Here is a 16,073-nt window from a genome sequence, read left to right as displayed (position 1 = left end):
GGCTGCGCACTGAGCTGAGCCCGGGGTCTAGCCGTCGCTAACGTTCGACCTTCGCCAACGCGCCTCCACGCCTGGCAGCTCATCCAACGACCAGCTGAGAACGAGGGCAGCACAGCCACGAGGAACTCCCAGCCCGGGCCGCTGCAGACAACCAGCCATTCATCGAGCCCGTGCCACACCACGCTGACTCAGCCCCCGGCGACGACGAGCCCAGCTTCTGTCCCGTAAGCGGCATCGAGCCAGATGCTTTAATTAAATCACTTCAAAATCATTTTGAGTCTGTGCATCAATCTCCTCATGCCCAGTGTGGACCCAGGGCCATTTTAAGAAACTGGTTCATCACACATATTTCCAGTAGCGTAGCTGGCGACAGGGGAGGGGGGGGTCAGCACGGGGAAAGGGGGCCTGCATGCGCATCAGCCCAGGGCCCCCATTTTCTTAGTCCGGCCCTGTGAAAATATACGCAAAGTGACAATGGAGGCGACCAACAGACAACAAGAGTGAAAACCTATGCAAACGCGATAAAATCATGGTGCGACATTTGAAAAAACTGGCATGAGAGCATGGAAACAACAAATAACACGTGTAAAGGTGAAGACTAAAAGCAGGTATAAAAGAGTGGAATGAGGTATTGAAAAACAAGCATGACATGGAAGCCATTAAAGAACAAGAGTAAACGTGAGGATAAAACCAGGTAAAACTACATTTCCGGCTTTGAGGTACATACAAATTAAGGAACGTTATTAGGACAGAAGTGAAACACTTATAGGTGGCCTTCTAAAAACGTGATTTCACTCAGTGAAAGCGAAGTAGACAGAGCGCTGACACATATATCACCATTTTTGACAACGTGATAGGCTTTGACCACCCCTTTTAGTTTTATCTCTTGATTTAAACAAAAAGGTAGTGTTGCGCAAAACTGGATTGCAAGGCACTTTTTTCTTGCCCTTAGCCTTAATTCCTGTTACAGTTCTTACAATGCTGCGCCAGATGACCTCCCGTATTGTTCCTCACTGCCATGTTGTGTTCGCGTACCCGTTCGTTTAAACACCTACCAGTCCGCCCATTGTAAACTCTACCGCATGTGAGGGCAATTTTGTATACAAGGCCCAAATCACAATTTGTGAACTTCTTTTCGTGATTGGTATAGCATTGCGGCCTGGTTCTCTTTTCAGTCGACATCAAAGCTTTAGCCAGCAAATGCAACGTTTCCGCGCAGCTGGTTATCTGCCCCACTTCATCATCGCAGTGTGTGAAAGCCTGTTACAGAAGCTCAAAGGCCGTAACAAGAATGAAAACGACAATAAAAAGCCACTGCAGGTGATGCCTTACATACACCGGGTATACCACAACATCAAAAAAGTGGCGAACCGATATGGTGTCAGGATGGTTTTTTCGCCACCAATTAAGCTGAGCAGCGTCTGCCCTTTTGTGTCAACAGAAAAGAGAACCAGGCTGCAACGCTATACCAATCACGAAAAGAAGTTCACAAATTGTGATTCGGGCCTTGTCTACAAAATTCCCCTCACATGCGGTAGAGTTTACATTGGGCAGACTAGTAGGTGTTCAAGTAACACTTGTTGCTGGGCTAGTTGGTGCATAGTTCTATGTACAAACATTAGCGCAAAATAGGACACATTCACAAGAAAGGTGGACAAGACAACGCGCTACTGACAACTGATTTTTATTGAAAGAAACACATAATATATAGGTTCACCGTCACACCACCTATCAGCTGCAGCAAACGTCAGAAAGATGAATAGGGTCATAAAAGCAATAAAAAAACACACTAAAAACATGACTTAGTTAAAAACGATAAGATCGGAGAAAGAACAATAAAAGGCATGACACGTGGTGTAAAGGGCCAAAGAAACATGACTGAATGGGATCTGAAAGGATGAAGACACAACCAAAATGCATTAAAACCGTAAAAAACCAGAAAAAGCACGTGAGACAAGATAACCATCTAAAAGGCTTTGTGCACTCAGCCCTTCAGATTACACAGGGAAAAAAAAAAACCACAGCACCTGTACACGTGTTCGTATAAGGAAGACTTTTCTAAAAAGGCTTCTTCGCTTTTGTACAAGAAGATAGAAGCATCGCTAACAGCACTCAGGCCCGTTTTCCTAATTAAAAAGGCTTCTTTTAATTTGCGGGACACTCGATCACAGCCTCTACCTAAAACTACAGTTATTTCAAGAATGGGCCCGCAGGTGCTTTGTTCAGAGACCTTACAGTGAAGAGGCAGATTAGAACCTGTTCCCGTCCCCATCGAACGCTCATGCTCCCTCAACCTTTCATTTAGGCGAGTGGGATCTGATAACTCCTTCATTGCAATCTAAGTACCTACGGGCATGCCAGGTTCTGCAGGTGTTTTAATGAAGGGGCACGCGAACACAATCTGGCAGTGAAGAACAATACGGGAGGTCATCTGGCGCAGCATTGTAAGAACTGTAACAGGAATTAAGGCTAAGGGCAAGGAAAAAGTGCCTTGCAATCCAGTTTTTCGCAACACTACCTTTTTGTTTAAATCAAGAGATAAAACTGAAAGGGGTGGTCAAAGCCTATCACGTTGTCAAAAATGGTGATATATGTGTCAGCGCTCTGTCTACTTCGCTTTCACTGAGTGAAATCACGTTTTTAGAAGGCCACCTATAAGTGTTTCACTTCTGTCCTAATAACGTTCCTTAATTTGTATGTACCTCAAAGCCGGAAATGTAGTTTTACCTGGTTTTATCCTCACCTTTACACTTGTTCTTTGTTGGCTTCCATGTCATGCTTGTTTTTCAATACCTCATTCCACTCTTTTATACCTGCTTTAAGTCTTCACCTTTACACGTGTTCTTTGTTGTTTCCATGCTCTCATGCCGGTTTTTTGAAATGTCGCACCATGATTTTATCACGTTTGCATAGGTTTTCACTCTTGTTGTCTGTTGGGTCACCTCCATTGTCACTTTGCATATTTCTCACCCTCTTTACTCAGGTTGATTGTTAGGTTCCTTACTTCTTTTTAATCATTTCCTTGACATGGAGTGTCAGGGGACATGCTGACTAAGTGCTCTGTGGTTTATCGGCCCTTCTGCAACGTAAAAATTTGATCAATGTTGCCTAGATTTTAATCAGGTCTTGTGTGAATGACAGTGATGGTTGTGCGCCTAGGTTCATGCCTTATATATATATATATACTGTTTGCCTTTCGGTCTTGAATAAACAGTTGGAAGTCTGCACCTGTGTTGTCGTTTTTGCTCCTGTTCTCCTGTCGTGTCTTATTCGCGCAGTACTAACCTTTTTTCTGCAATGAACCAACTAGCCCGTAAGATCGTTCTACTTGGGCTCTGTCACTTTGCCTCTATCTTCATGCAACCGCTGCGGCCGGAATCGAACCCGCGTCTTTCTGGTGAGCAGCCAAGCGCTACAACCACTGAACCACTGGCGGCACTAAGAGGTGAAAACAGGTTAAACCAAGTGAAACGCTGCGACGCTCCACAACAAAAACAGCGCCTGCTTTGTGGCTTTTTGTTTACATCTGACCATCCGAAGTTCTGCGGAGCTGTCATTTTCACTACTGAACAAAAATTTCTTTATGAGCTGGCTAATGTAGCCTAAAATTTTGTCATTAAATTGGAAAGATATTTATTTCGAGTTTTTATGTCTTCCTTTTTCAACGCATTGCATGGTGAGTGCGAGGCTGTCTCAATGACCCTTGAGATTCCAATGGCCATTAGTGATCTTGAACCTCCATTTAGTCGATGTCTATCCAATGGTCACTGAAAACCGCCACACGATCCCCATTAAGTCAATGGGCATTGAAACTGCTCCTGTAACAGGCGGTTTCAAACTGAAACCTCGCTTTCAAGGAATAAAACCACAGGAGTGACGGGAGGCTGGTCTGTACAGCTCATAACCGGAGCTACAGCTTCACACCATGGGCTGGGTCTTGAAGGTCACCGTGGCCCTTGCTGTCCTGCTCGTGTCCCCCTTCCCCACCCTCACCTGATCCACTGAAGTGTCTCAAATAAAGTTCCTACCAACCACCGACGGCAACACTTTTGCTGCGATGGGCTGTTTAAAAATTCTTGACACGGTCCAGGACGTTGACAGTCGCTGAGGTCAGTGGCACACAGCTGGATGCAATCTGCTGGCAACACCAAGGCCAACCGATGACCAGGCCTGCACTCCACCATTTGTTTTTGAAAGTGCCAAGCTGCACCTAAACTGCCGGAACTGGCGCTGTAAGCTTGTGCCACCTCTGCAGAGCTTTAAAAACTGGCGCAGAGAGTGGAGGTGATTTGAAGAGGCCTTTTATTCGATGTTGTCACACTCAGTGGGCTAACATCGCGGTTAAAGACCTGCTCCAGCGAATTATATGAGATGGCCAGGATTTCGTCCTGTGTCCTCGTGCCCTGAAGACACTGCCACAATGACGAAAAAGGAGAAACTGAGCTGGTGTGAGAGGGCTCGTTTTATGTTTTTTTTTTTTCACAAGCATAGCCTGCAAACCGTGCGGATTTGAAGGAGTGGGGCCGGACACCTTGACGTCGCACGAACAGCGACCGCTGATCATCATCATCATCAGCCTGTCTATGCCCACTGCAAGGCAAAGGCCTCTCTCGTGTCTCGCCAATTAACACTGTCCTTTGCCAGCTGCAGTATCCCCGCAAACTTCTTAATCTCATCCGCCCACCTAACTTTCTGCTGCCCCCTGATACGCTTGCCTTTTTTTTGGAATCCACTCTGTTACCCTTAAAGACCTATGGTCATCTTGTGTTCGCATTACATGCTTTACAATTGGATCAGGAACATAGAAAGTAGGTCAAGTGCAACGTGCAAGATGGCACCGTTTATTTACTGGGAATGTCCAGAAAGCACTGCTTGCATGTGGCTGGTTTATGGCCGCCACACAGACTGGTGCTCAATATGTGGCAGCAATCGAGTCCATTCTAATGCAAATGCTATTCTAGGTCAGGGAGAAACTGAAAAGCATATTGTTTTGAGCAGCTGGCCTCACTCCGGTAACCACAACAAAGAGCTCACTTGGTCTTCTTTACACCCAGTGGGATGGGCAAGGACACCACCTGCACCAGTAAGTAGTGGGGCATGCCAGGAAGCAATGGTTCCAGTGTACTCCCAAGATGCATCAGCAGCAGCAGCCTGTCCTCGATGCCCTCTCACTGTTGGTGTCCCGGCCAGGGGGCTCCATCGGGTCCTAGCAGATGCGCTCAATGCGTGCCACATACAGGGGTCCCACATTCTGCGGCAGGAAGGGCAGCGCCAGCTGGCCGTAGCGGCAGCCCTCGAAGAAACGGAAGGGCAGCGAGGCAAAGGCTGTGGACAAGTCAACGACGGCGTACTGAGCCATGCCCTTCTGCTGCCACAGCTCCTGCAGGGCCATGTGCACTACGCCGTCGTTCTGCATGGGTGACAGGGAGCAGGTAGAGTACACCAGGCTGCCGCCTGGGCGCAGCATGGATAGACCTCGGCAGAGCAGCGCCACCTGGCGCTGGGGCAGCGCCAGCCGCTCCTGCAGTCGTTGGTGGCTGAACCAGTTGTGGTCATCCTCAGCCACCGAAAGCCGATCATTCGTGCACGGCACGTCCAGCAGGATCTATGGAACATGGAGGGGGACTAAGCTTACAGCTGTCACAAATCCCACGGCAGTCACTCAGAAGACCCGCCAAATTTCAAGTAACAACCACAGTAACATTGCAATGGCCAGCATATGTCACTACAATTCCAACAAAGCAAAGATTGGGCCACTGACCAAGATGAAAACAAATGAGAATGGCACTTTGGGTCCCACATGAAACACTTGTTCAGAATCCTTATTCACCAGAGGCTGCGAACAATGGTTCCGCATGGGACCCGCTGCGGTGGCTCAGTGGTTAAGGAGCTCGTCTACTGAGCCAGAGTACCTGGGTTCGAACCAGACAGCGGTGGCTGCGTTTCGATGGAGGCGAAACACAAAAGGCACCCGTGTGCTTTGGGATGTCAGTGCACGTTAAAGATCCCGAGGTGGTCGAAATTAGGCCGGAGACCTCCACTGTGGCACCTCTTTCTCTTTCTTCTTTCACTCCCACCTTCCTTCCTTCCCTTACTGTGTCCACCGAGATATTTGAGACAATTAGTGCACTATTTCCTTTCCTCAAAAGAAAAAAAAAACTTTTTCTGCATGGGACCTGAAATATCATTTTATTTATTTATTTATTTATTCAAGTTACCCCTAAAGGCCCTCCAGAAGAGGGTATTACATGGGGGGGGGGGGGGGGTACAATCATAAGTAATCGCGATACATTTCAACAAGTAAGTGTAAAAAAAAAAACGCTAATTAAAACATAAGGCATCACACAAAGAAAAATTGAACACTAACAAAAACAGCAAACATTTACGCATTTCCGTCACAGCGAAGAAGCTCTTGGAATTTTTTATTGTCAGTTTCTGTGGCGATGACTGATGGCAAACTATTCCATTCAGTGATAGTACGGGGAATAAATGAATTGGCATAAGACGATGAATGACAGTTTACGCGTTTAACTTTGAAAGAATGATAACGGCGTGGAAAGAGAGCATCAGGTGACTGAAACAAATCACGGCGAAGGGATGGGTGGTGATAAAGCTTATGGAAAAGGGTTAAGCGAGCAAGTTTACGGCGATATGACAAATCTTCCAGTTCGGCACGTTTTTTTAATGCTGAAAGGCTTGTTTTTGACTTGGACAATGACCCCAATCTTCGCCTTCTTACGATGCTTCATCCTGACAAGATGGTTTTCGATCAGACAATAGACTAGATAGTATCTTTAAAAGGAGTAATAAAGTATTCTGTATCAATGGCATAATCAAAGCTACAATAATGAAACTTATTACACATAATAGACAGTAGTAAATACAAAAATTTGCAAAAATATTACCATGTTCACTTCGATTTTTTTTCTTACACATCCACCACTTTTTCTCACCAATGGCTTGATACACAGCACTAAAATCAACAGTGCAAAAGGGCTAATTTTGGTTACAGAAGTGGAACTAGAATTATTCCATATTTTCTAAAACGTTTGCTTTGTTTTATTTTCGTTTTTACTGATTCACTCAAAAAACACTGCTTCCTTTATTCTGTTTTCAAGCTAAACAGTGATGCTTGCAAAGTCAGGTTCCTGTCGTTTGGCAGTCTTCCTTTGACTGTTTAGATGTTATTACCAATTTCTGGCGATTACCGATTTCTGGTGGTCATAACAGTTTTCCTGAAGCATTTAACTTTGCAATAGTTGCTTCCAAATTTTCATTTTTTCTAACCTTAAAGGGGCCCCGAGACACATTTTCAGTGCATTGTTTTGCCTGTTGGTTGCATAGAATGAGTTATAGCGATGCTATTACCATCGGTCGTACCGCGTATACTGCGGTTTTTAATAATTTAATTAGCTCGCAAAAACAAATTCGTGGCGCTGACGGTGTCACCATACAGTGGCGGTTTTTAGCAGCGGATATGACATCACTTAGTGTGAGCTTGATGATTGGACAAAGAGTAAATATACTGCAAATTGTGTTCATAACTAGAGATACGTTTTTCAAGTTTTTATGTTTTATATTACATTAACAAAACCGACTGTTTGCCCTAGATAAAAGCACTATAAATAAAGTAAAACAAAAAACACCACCAGAGGCTCTGGCTACTTATTGCATTGAAGGACTTTGCGCCTCTCCGTAAACATTCTACGACCTAGCACTCATCACTTATACCTACTCTCTATGTATCCGAGAGCGGCTTTGCGGAATCGATCCGATCGAGCCATTGCACTCTATAAGCGTTCGCTTTGGTTCTAAGGAAGGATGCGTTCGTTTCACATTTAGCAGGCAGTGTGCATAGCCAGCTTGTGGAGGATCACCGGGCGGCGCCGCCAGATGGCGCCACGTTCCCATCAACAGCGTGCTGTCCTTGCTCACCGAGACCAACCAGCGTGCTAGGAGCGACAAGCGACGATTGGCGGTAAGCAGTAGCGGTACTCGCTATGCTAAATGTGTCTGATATTTTGCGCAGGCTGCCACAACGTCGCAGTATCTTGCGCTCGAGTTCGGATCCATAAGTAAGGGAACGTCACTGATCAGTGTTCCCTTCTGCGCCGTCGATGTGACAATGAAGCATTGCTAGGTTAGGGTGGCTAGATTGGGGAGGTGTGAAGATCGCGGTGCTTTCCCTTGGCTGCATGTGACCCCTCTGCGCACCGATGCCGCCAGGGGGAATGCGGCGCTGCTACTAGCGGCGCGGTAAGCTCAGCCGCGTTGGCCTTGCACACGCCGTAGCAGTTGTTAGTCAGTTCAGTCCGTTTCGTTGCCTGTATTGGAGTGTCTATAGCAGTGGTTTTTGATGCGAGGGCAAGATGCCTTCAACAGAAAAAGTGGCTGCGGAAAAAGCGGAAGTGGCTGTAGGCCATAACAGCCATGCTGAGCGACACAGCGACACGCGGCTGATATATTACATTGCAGGCTATGTGGCTAAGAAGGGTGTTTTGACAACTCATTGTGAAGCCTGCAGAGGCTCCAGGGACTTCGGAACAGGGGTGGCAAGGGAAGCAGTCACCGCCCCCACCCCAGCATTTCTCCAGAGGAGGCAGCGCCCCCCCTCCCCAAGTCTCCAACTTCTTTAACTTCTTGCATTCAGATCAGATTTCTGGCAAACGCTTCAATTTTAGGACGCTATAAATGTAAAACACAGTGAGGCGGAGCTCGTCCGCATCATACCCAGCCTTTAAACGTTTAATTTCAGTAACTTAAACCAATACGCACAATATTTTAGCTTGCTTTAGGTACGTTGATGATTACCTGCTTTGCCTTCCCAACAGCCTAACCGACTCCATAAACGTGGAAGGTATTCTTAATGAATGGAAGAGTGTTTTTCCTGGCCTTGAGTTCACATCTGAAACCCCACAGGGCAGCCAGATTAGATTCCTAGACCTGCTGGTGACTTGCAGCGACAACCACTGTTGCGATTTGATTCTGGTCATTCTAAAATTGTTAAACGAGCTGTAGCAACTTCTTGCCTAAAACTAGCTATAAAAAAATCATGCCCCCACTCGATTAGTCACTGCATTGTTGAACAGGTTTCCCGATTGAGGGCTTGTGGCTATCCTGAGCAGTTACTTGGCGGCATTACAGAATGCTTACTAAGGGAAGTTACTGGGTCCGATAAGAATAAAAAACCGAGTTATGAAGGACGCCCCGTTGTGATGCCATACATTCACAACATCTCCCACAGAATAAGGAAGACAGCGAACAAGTACGGAGTTGAGGTGGTTTTTTCAGCTCCCAATAAGCTCATTGGAATGTGCAAAAAGGTCAACGAGAATGAAGACCACAAAAAAAGAAAAAAGAAAACTGGGTGCAACGTCAAACACGACATCACCTATCGAGAGTGTGAAGAAAATGTCATTTACAGCATTCCACTTAGCTGTCAACGAACCTACTTAGGGCAAACGGGTAGATGCCTGAACAAGAGGCTCAGAGAGCACGAAAGATTATGCGAGCAAGTAGCGAAATCAGGAAACCTGGCACCACATTGCGCACACTGCAAATGCACCCCGATGCTAAACAACACCAAGGTAATAGGTCGGGCCAGAAACAGACGGGAACGCGAAATTATCGAAGCTTTCGCTATGCACATTGCTCCAGATAACCAATGCATCAGCTCCCCTTCGGTGATTCTAGGGAGAACCGAATTAAACTACCTCAGGAATAGCAATCTTCGGCTGTTGTAAAGGCACGTGTTGATATTTTATTATCATATATTTTTCCTTCATATCGCTCTTGTCAGCGTCGTGTGCTCTTCCCTCTTCTGTGTATGACTTGACGTTAATATGTGTATATAGGCATGCTTCTTCAGATAATAAACAGTTGTTAGAAAGCGCCTGTCTTGTGTGTTCGTCCCTTTCCGTATTTTGGTAGCGCTCACCAATACCTTTAAGGATGCATTTCCAACTAGCCCCAGTTGTAGCTCTTTTGACTTTTAACTTAAACCAATCATGCCCCAGCAGAAATTGTTAACTGACTGAACTCTGTTCATCAGCATGATTACTAGCATTGAAACAGTATGAACAAGCTGTTTTATTGCAGTCGATCACTCCTCATCTGTACATCTTTAATATATATATATAAAGTTGCCTATTTCAATTCAGGTTTTATATGCATAACAAATACACTCCTGAACAGCGAAATATAAAAATATAAACAAAAAGTAAATAAAATATTAATTAAACATTTAAATAAAACATGGAATAAATAGACAAACAACTAAAAAACTCAAAGACCTGCCCCCCCACTAAAAAAATTAAAAAAATTCCGGAGTCCCAGCAGAACAGCATGTCTCTGTGATAAAGGCAACATGACCAAAGAACTTCCAGCTGAGGCAACTAATGAGTGGGACCTTGGGGGTCTTTTACATCCGTCAGTATCATTTTACAATCTTGTCAACGTCCTGGAAAGCAAACTTGCGTTCAGCCGAACGCTCTTGCATGCCAAAGCTGCGGCAGAGATTCTACAGTCAATTGATGATGTGCCAAGAATTGGTTGTTCTGAGCATTCTGTTGCACTGCCAGCATCAGGTGTACGTTTTTATTGCCTCACAAGGATTAACTTTTTGCTTAAGGGCATAAGTCAGGAAGATAGTGAGAAGAGACGGAAAACACTGAAACCTTGTGTGCTGTAGGTCAAATTCTGCAAAAGTCACCCCCCCACACCCCTGGTGAAAATTTGTTAACATGATTACGCTTCCTAATAGTTTCATCTGGCCCCAGAAGGAAGCCTTCTAGTTTCCTGCTGGTTGAAATGGGACCTGCACGGCACCAAACGGTGCTTTTCTTGGATCTACTTGTCCCAGAAGGAAGCCTTCTGGTTTTGGGCTGTGGTCTATACTGGTCCCAGAAGGGAGCCAATTCTGGTTGGCTTTTTGTTGAAAGGGGGCCTTCACTTGTAAAATGATTTCATGGCCAGATGTGTTGCTTCACTGTCTAGAATCGTCGGAGATTGCTTACATGAGCGTCAAGATGGCATACATGCTACAGGTTCGCAAGCAGCGACAAAAACTGGTTTGTGCGGTGGGGCGCCTTCAGCCAATGCGACTTGGGGCGCCTTAATTCAGGCAATGCACGCATTACAACCTGCTCTTCTCGCCGTAGTAGCTGCATTTCGATGGCGGCGCAACGCACAAAGTCAGTGCAAGTTAAAGAAACCCAGGTGGTTGAAATCATTTGGAAACCTTACACTACGGCATCGCTCACATCCAGGGCAATGTCTCGAAATGTGCACGCACAAAACGCACTTCAGTCCAGCTATGCAGTGCAAACTAGGCCAAGCATATACCCTTCCGTACTCATGCTCAGATCACGATCTGAGTCATGAGTCCGAGCTCACATTCAGATCGTGATCTGAGTCGTGGTGAGAGTGTGCTCACATTCAGGCCGCGATCTGAGTCTTCCTGGTCAGTCTGGTAGACGGTGGGCCTATGAAACCAAATAAGTCTATGATGTGAGGTTGAACAATCCCATGATCCCAAGTGAATCCATGATGGCGATTGGGCACGAGTTTGTAGCATTCATAAACATGAGTTTCCTGCACAATTGCAATATACTGAATATGCTTTTGGTAGGGTTGATGATATAAAGAAATTTCATTATTTCTATGCATCTAATTTTTGTGGTTATTGCACTCCAGCACATTACTAAAAGGAGCGAAACGTTGAGTAGTCGTCATGCTAGGGCTCGTTGGATATTAGCTGTGGCTTGCTGTATCGCGGTTGTTCGACTTCTTTCTTTACTGTTTTTAGTTAGTTAGTTATATTGATTTTAATGGCGCAAAAGCAACTGAGGCTATGATGTGCCAAACACACTTTACTGTTTTTAATTGGTTGCCGAAAACATGCAGCAGTCTCACATCTTTACGTCCCGCAAGCAGAAGCTACAGGCCACCAGGCCTCAGCCTGGCCTGGCTACAGGCTAGCTGCAGTTAAGAGCTCATCATATCACCGTGTTTTTAACAATTTTTTGGCATTTTAGGCATGGAACTTGGGCTGTTGAGAATAAAAACGATTCAGCTGTCCGATGTGTGAGCTTATGGGAGTCCTGAGTCAAGGTGAGCCTGGGTGAGCCATGAGTTAAAACGCGCAAATGAGCACGAATGAGTGAGAGCAGATGAGTCATGAGTCGAAATGAGTTAGTCCAGGTGAATCATGAGTCGAAATGAGTGAGCTCAAGTAGTCGTGAGTCAAAATGAGTGAGTGGGTTCAGGTGAGTCGAGTCGAAATGAGTGAACCCAGGTGAGTCGAAATGAGTGAGTCCAGATGAGTCGTGAGTTGAAATGAGTGAGCCTAGATGACACGTGAGTCTGAGTGAGACGTGAGTCGCCATGAGTGGTTCACCTCGGATGACTGATGAGTCTGAGTGAGCCCAACTAAGTTGTGAGCATATATGAGTTTGAGTTCATGAGCTCGAGTGAGCCCGAGCCTCTGTAAGTGCGAGTTTGAGTGAGCCCGTAGGCTCACCAAAGTTTTGTGAGTGAGCCTGAGTGAGCACTCGTGAGTTTGCCGAGGTATGGTTATTGTTGCTGTATCAATAAGTGCCTGTTTGTGTCAGCCTATGTGTCGTTCCTTTGTTCCCTCAGAGCAAGGCCTGCCGTGGTCGGCATGCGCTCAGTAGCACATGCGATGACGGGGTGGGGTCTGGCAGTTTCCAACTTGTCAGCCGCGATTAAGTGGGAAGAACGTATTTATCTGCCCCAATTCAACCCCACTGCATATCAGCTGATGCGTTACGGTTGTTCTTCAAAGATCTAGTTATGCACTGCATAAACTACTTCATTCCACAAAAAAAGGTCATAAAACGTACTTCCAAATCTTGCATGACAAAAGAAATAGCCCGTGCAGGGCGTAAGGGAAAAAAAGCAAGAAAACAATATCTACAGCGCCCTTCTTCTGGGTGCACACCAGTTAACGTCAAGAACGAACCTTTTTTCACTGGTCGGCGTCTCTTATTTTTCAAACACCAGTTATCTGAACTGCGTCTGTTTCTGAAGAATGCTACAAAAAAAAGCTAAGACCATTATCAAAGTGTACGTTTAAAAGAGTTTCTTACTGCGTCCCCAGCAAAATTTTGGCGTCACTTGTCGCCAAAGAAGCAATCTGTTTTGAATCTCTTGATAGATGGCAATGTCGTAGCAGATCGAAAGGAAGTTGCTGATGCCTTAAACCTTCATTTCTGTTCTGTTTTCACCAAGGATGATGACGTTACTCTGCAGTTCAACCATTTTGCTGAAATTCCTCCAATCAATAATTCATCTATCGGTGAAGAAGGTGTACTAACACTTCTGCTCAATCCAGACATCAAAAAGTCTTCGGGAATTGACGGCATTCCCGCTTCCTTTCTTTTCCAGTATGCATAATGGTGAGCCACCTAACACTGCGTGTGCCACCTAACACTGCTTTTGAAACTTAAACCTATCCTTAAAAATGATTCATTGCTCGTATGGCTAGCGGCATACCTTGCATACTGACGTCAAACTGTATCCATTGACGGAATCAGTTTGGATTCTGCACCTGTAGACTCCAGCGTTCCTCAGGGTTCTGTACTGGGGCCACTAGTTTTCTTGCGCTATAACATTGCTTCCAATATATTAATTAAAATACGTCTGTTCGCCGATGAGTGTATACTTTATCATGACATTTCCAGCCAGGACGATCAGGTGCTGTTAAATATGTCCTTGCATAAAATTCAGTACTGGTGTAAAACTTGGCAAATGTGCATAAACTATAAAAACAGTAGCTATGACTGTGACGTGAAAAGTTAATCCATTGAAGTTTCACTCCACCATCAATAACAACACCTTATCTCAGGTAACTAACCACAAATATCTAGGAGTCGTAATCACATAAGATTTAAAATGGAATGACCACATAACAAATGGTAAATAAAGCTATGAGGCAACTTTCGGATATTTAAGGAGAGCCCTTGGTAAAGCCTCGACAGAAATCAAACTACTTGCATACAAATCTTTCACTAGACCAGTTTTAGAATATGCTGCAGTGGTTTGGGATCCGCACACCAAAATCAATATCACCAAACTTCAGAATGTCCAGCGTAAATGTGTCAGGTTCATATACAATTGTTATAGCTAGAAAATGTCCCCAACAGCCCTTCTGCGAATAGCTAATTTAGAAACCCTGCAGAAAAGACGATGCCGAGAAAGATTTTGCATATTTTCATTCAGTTACCCAGTGACAAACCCGTTCTTTTCATTCAAAGAAGGCGAGCTATTTTTTGTGCAGAACAAATGTGTTCAAAGCCTCATTTTTTCCGTACAACTATCCGTATTTGGAATGACCTACCTGCAAATGTGGGTGAGTGCCCGATGCTGTCTTCTTTTTTGAGTGCATTCCGCAATAGATAACGGTGTTTCACACTGTCGTATCATAGCGTTTAAACTTTGTTTTTTTGGTTTGTACGTGTTATACATGTTCTTTTCGTTGTCGTCCTTCGCAAGACTGAATGTACATCGTATTCTTGTAAACTGCATTGTTTTGTACCCCCCCTCCTGCCCTGACTTTCAGGCTGGCAGCATGCAATAAATTAATAATAAATAAATAAATATGGAAGGAGTTTCACATGGCGACTTGCCAATTGATTAGGAATCCCCACTCCATGCTTCCTTGCCCGTGGCAGAGAACAAGCAAGCTTAAAGGGGTCATGACACCATTTTTCATACTCAAGCCTTTCATGGCATGTTGTTCGCTATCCATCTAGGAACAACTGGACAAAATATGAGCTCACTTGGTGCAGCAAGTAAAAGTTCTCCTGAACTGAGTGGAAGTCAGGCAATACTGGTATGCTCGCAGTTCGTGACAACATAAGCTTACAGTCACGTGCTCGCTCGCAACTGAACGACTGAATTGTGGGTAGTGAGCGTAGGGTAGTGGGTTGTTCGTTGTTCATGCTTGGGGTGCGGTGGGGTGAAGGGGGGAGTTGGAGGGGGTCAAAGGCAACGACGGCTTGTGTTCTTCCCTTTTCTGCCTAGCTTCAACCCGATCTCGACGACTTCATTACACTATGCCATGGCCGGAATTGAGTAAGCGCGCACTCCACGCCGGCCATGTGTGTACTCGGTTTTGTAGCAGATGATGCTGCTAGTCTATGATGTCACTCAGATTGCTTCAAAATGACTGTTGCTGCTAGGAGGAGGGCTTAGAGCCGACAACTTCAAATTACAATTTATATCTCGAAAACAAGCAGAGAGCCCTAGTTCTTTAAGTATGCATAGTAATGTTGTGGCTGGTAGGTTCAACATAAAAGCACGATTTGTTGGTAGACCATGTCATGACCCCTTTAATAACCCTCCAGGGCTCTCAGTATGGTGAGCAGAGGTGGGTTTCACCAAGACTCCAAGGATGTGGAGCTGCCGGGACAACATTACTGTTTTTAGCATGGTTTGAGAGAGTGCTAGATAACCCTGGGCATTTGTTTTCATACTACTGATAGACACCAGCAGATTGCATAGCTACTCAGAAAACAGCGGAAGTGGCTGAGAGAGCAGCAGTGGTAATAATGACAGAACCTTTAGTAGGTTCCCTACAGGAAGCTTATTAAAGAATGTTTCCCTAACAGCCAAAATTCACTGCCTACATTGACGCTGCAGTGCGCATTTAATTGTGTGAAGAGGTATGAATACACATGCACAGCACACGCTTTCATTCATAGTTTTGAGTCACTCAGTGGTGCATTCAGATGCTATGGCATACAATTGATGCCTGCTCCAAAATTACCCATGCAGTTATTCATAACATAAGCATTTCTATGCAACAGCAACAAAATTTAGTGGGTGCATGCATTTTTTTCTTCGGGGCTACCTTTCTTAGTACACCAGAAATTCAAGGGTTCTTCAAGCACCCACAGAAATTCCAGGACTCTCAGTGCCCTTGGGGTTTCAGCTGCCAGACAATGGTACACTGGCAGCGATGGCAAAAAGCTAGACTATTCACTTTGTGTGCAAGAGGACTGCGGCTCAAATCCCGGCACCGCGTAATTCTCTAGTGGATTTGAAAAAAA

At 45.1% G+C, this 16,073-nt stretch overlaps 1 protein-coding gene across 3 annotated transcripts in view; it reads right to left on the bottom strand.

Annotated features, from left to right (window-relative positions):
- Window positions 1–4,813: 4,813 nt before the first annotated feature.
- Window positions 4,814–16,073, bottom strand: part of l(2)10685 (5-methylcytosine rRNA methyltransferase l(2)10685) — a 109,804-nt gene continuing 98,544 nt past the window's right edge. For all 3 annotated transcript variants that reach the window (XM_077629637.1, XM_077629638.1, XM_077629639.1), the window contains one exon: window positions 4,814–5,605. In XM_077629637.1, coding sequence (XP_077485763.1) covers window positions 5,207–5,605 — 399 coding nt within the window. In that variant the 3' untranslated portion in view covers window positions 4,814–5,206. The remainder of the gene's footprint in view (window positions 5,606–16,073) is intronic.

Source organism: Amblyomma americanum, chromosome 7 (assembly GCF_052857255.1).
Source record: "Amblyomma americanum isolate KBUSLIRL-KWMA chromosome 7, ASM5285725v1, whole genome shotgun sequence".
Lineage (NCBI taxonomy): Eukaryota > Metazoa > Arthropoda > Arachnida > Ixodida > Ixodidae > Amblyomma > Amblyomma americanum.
Note: the sequence above shows the minus strand (reverse complement) of the source record. Positions and strands in the feature narration are given on the sequence as shown.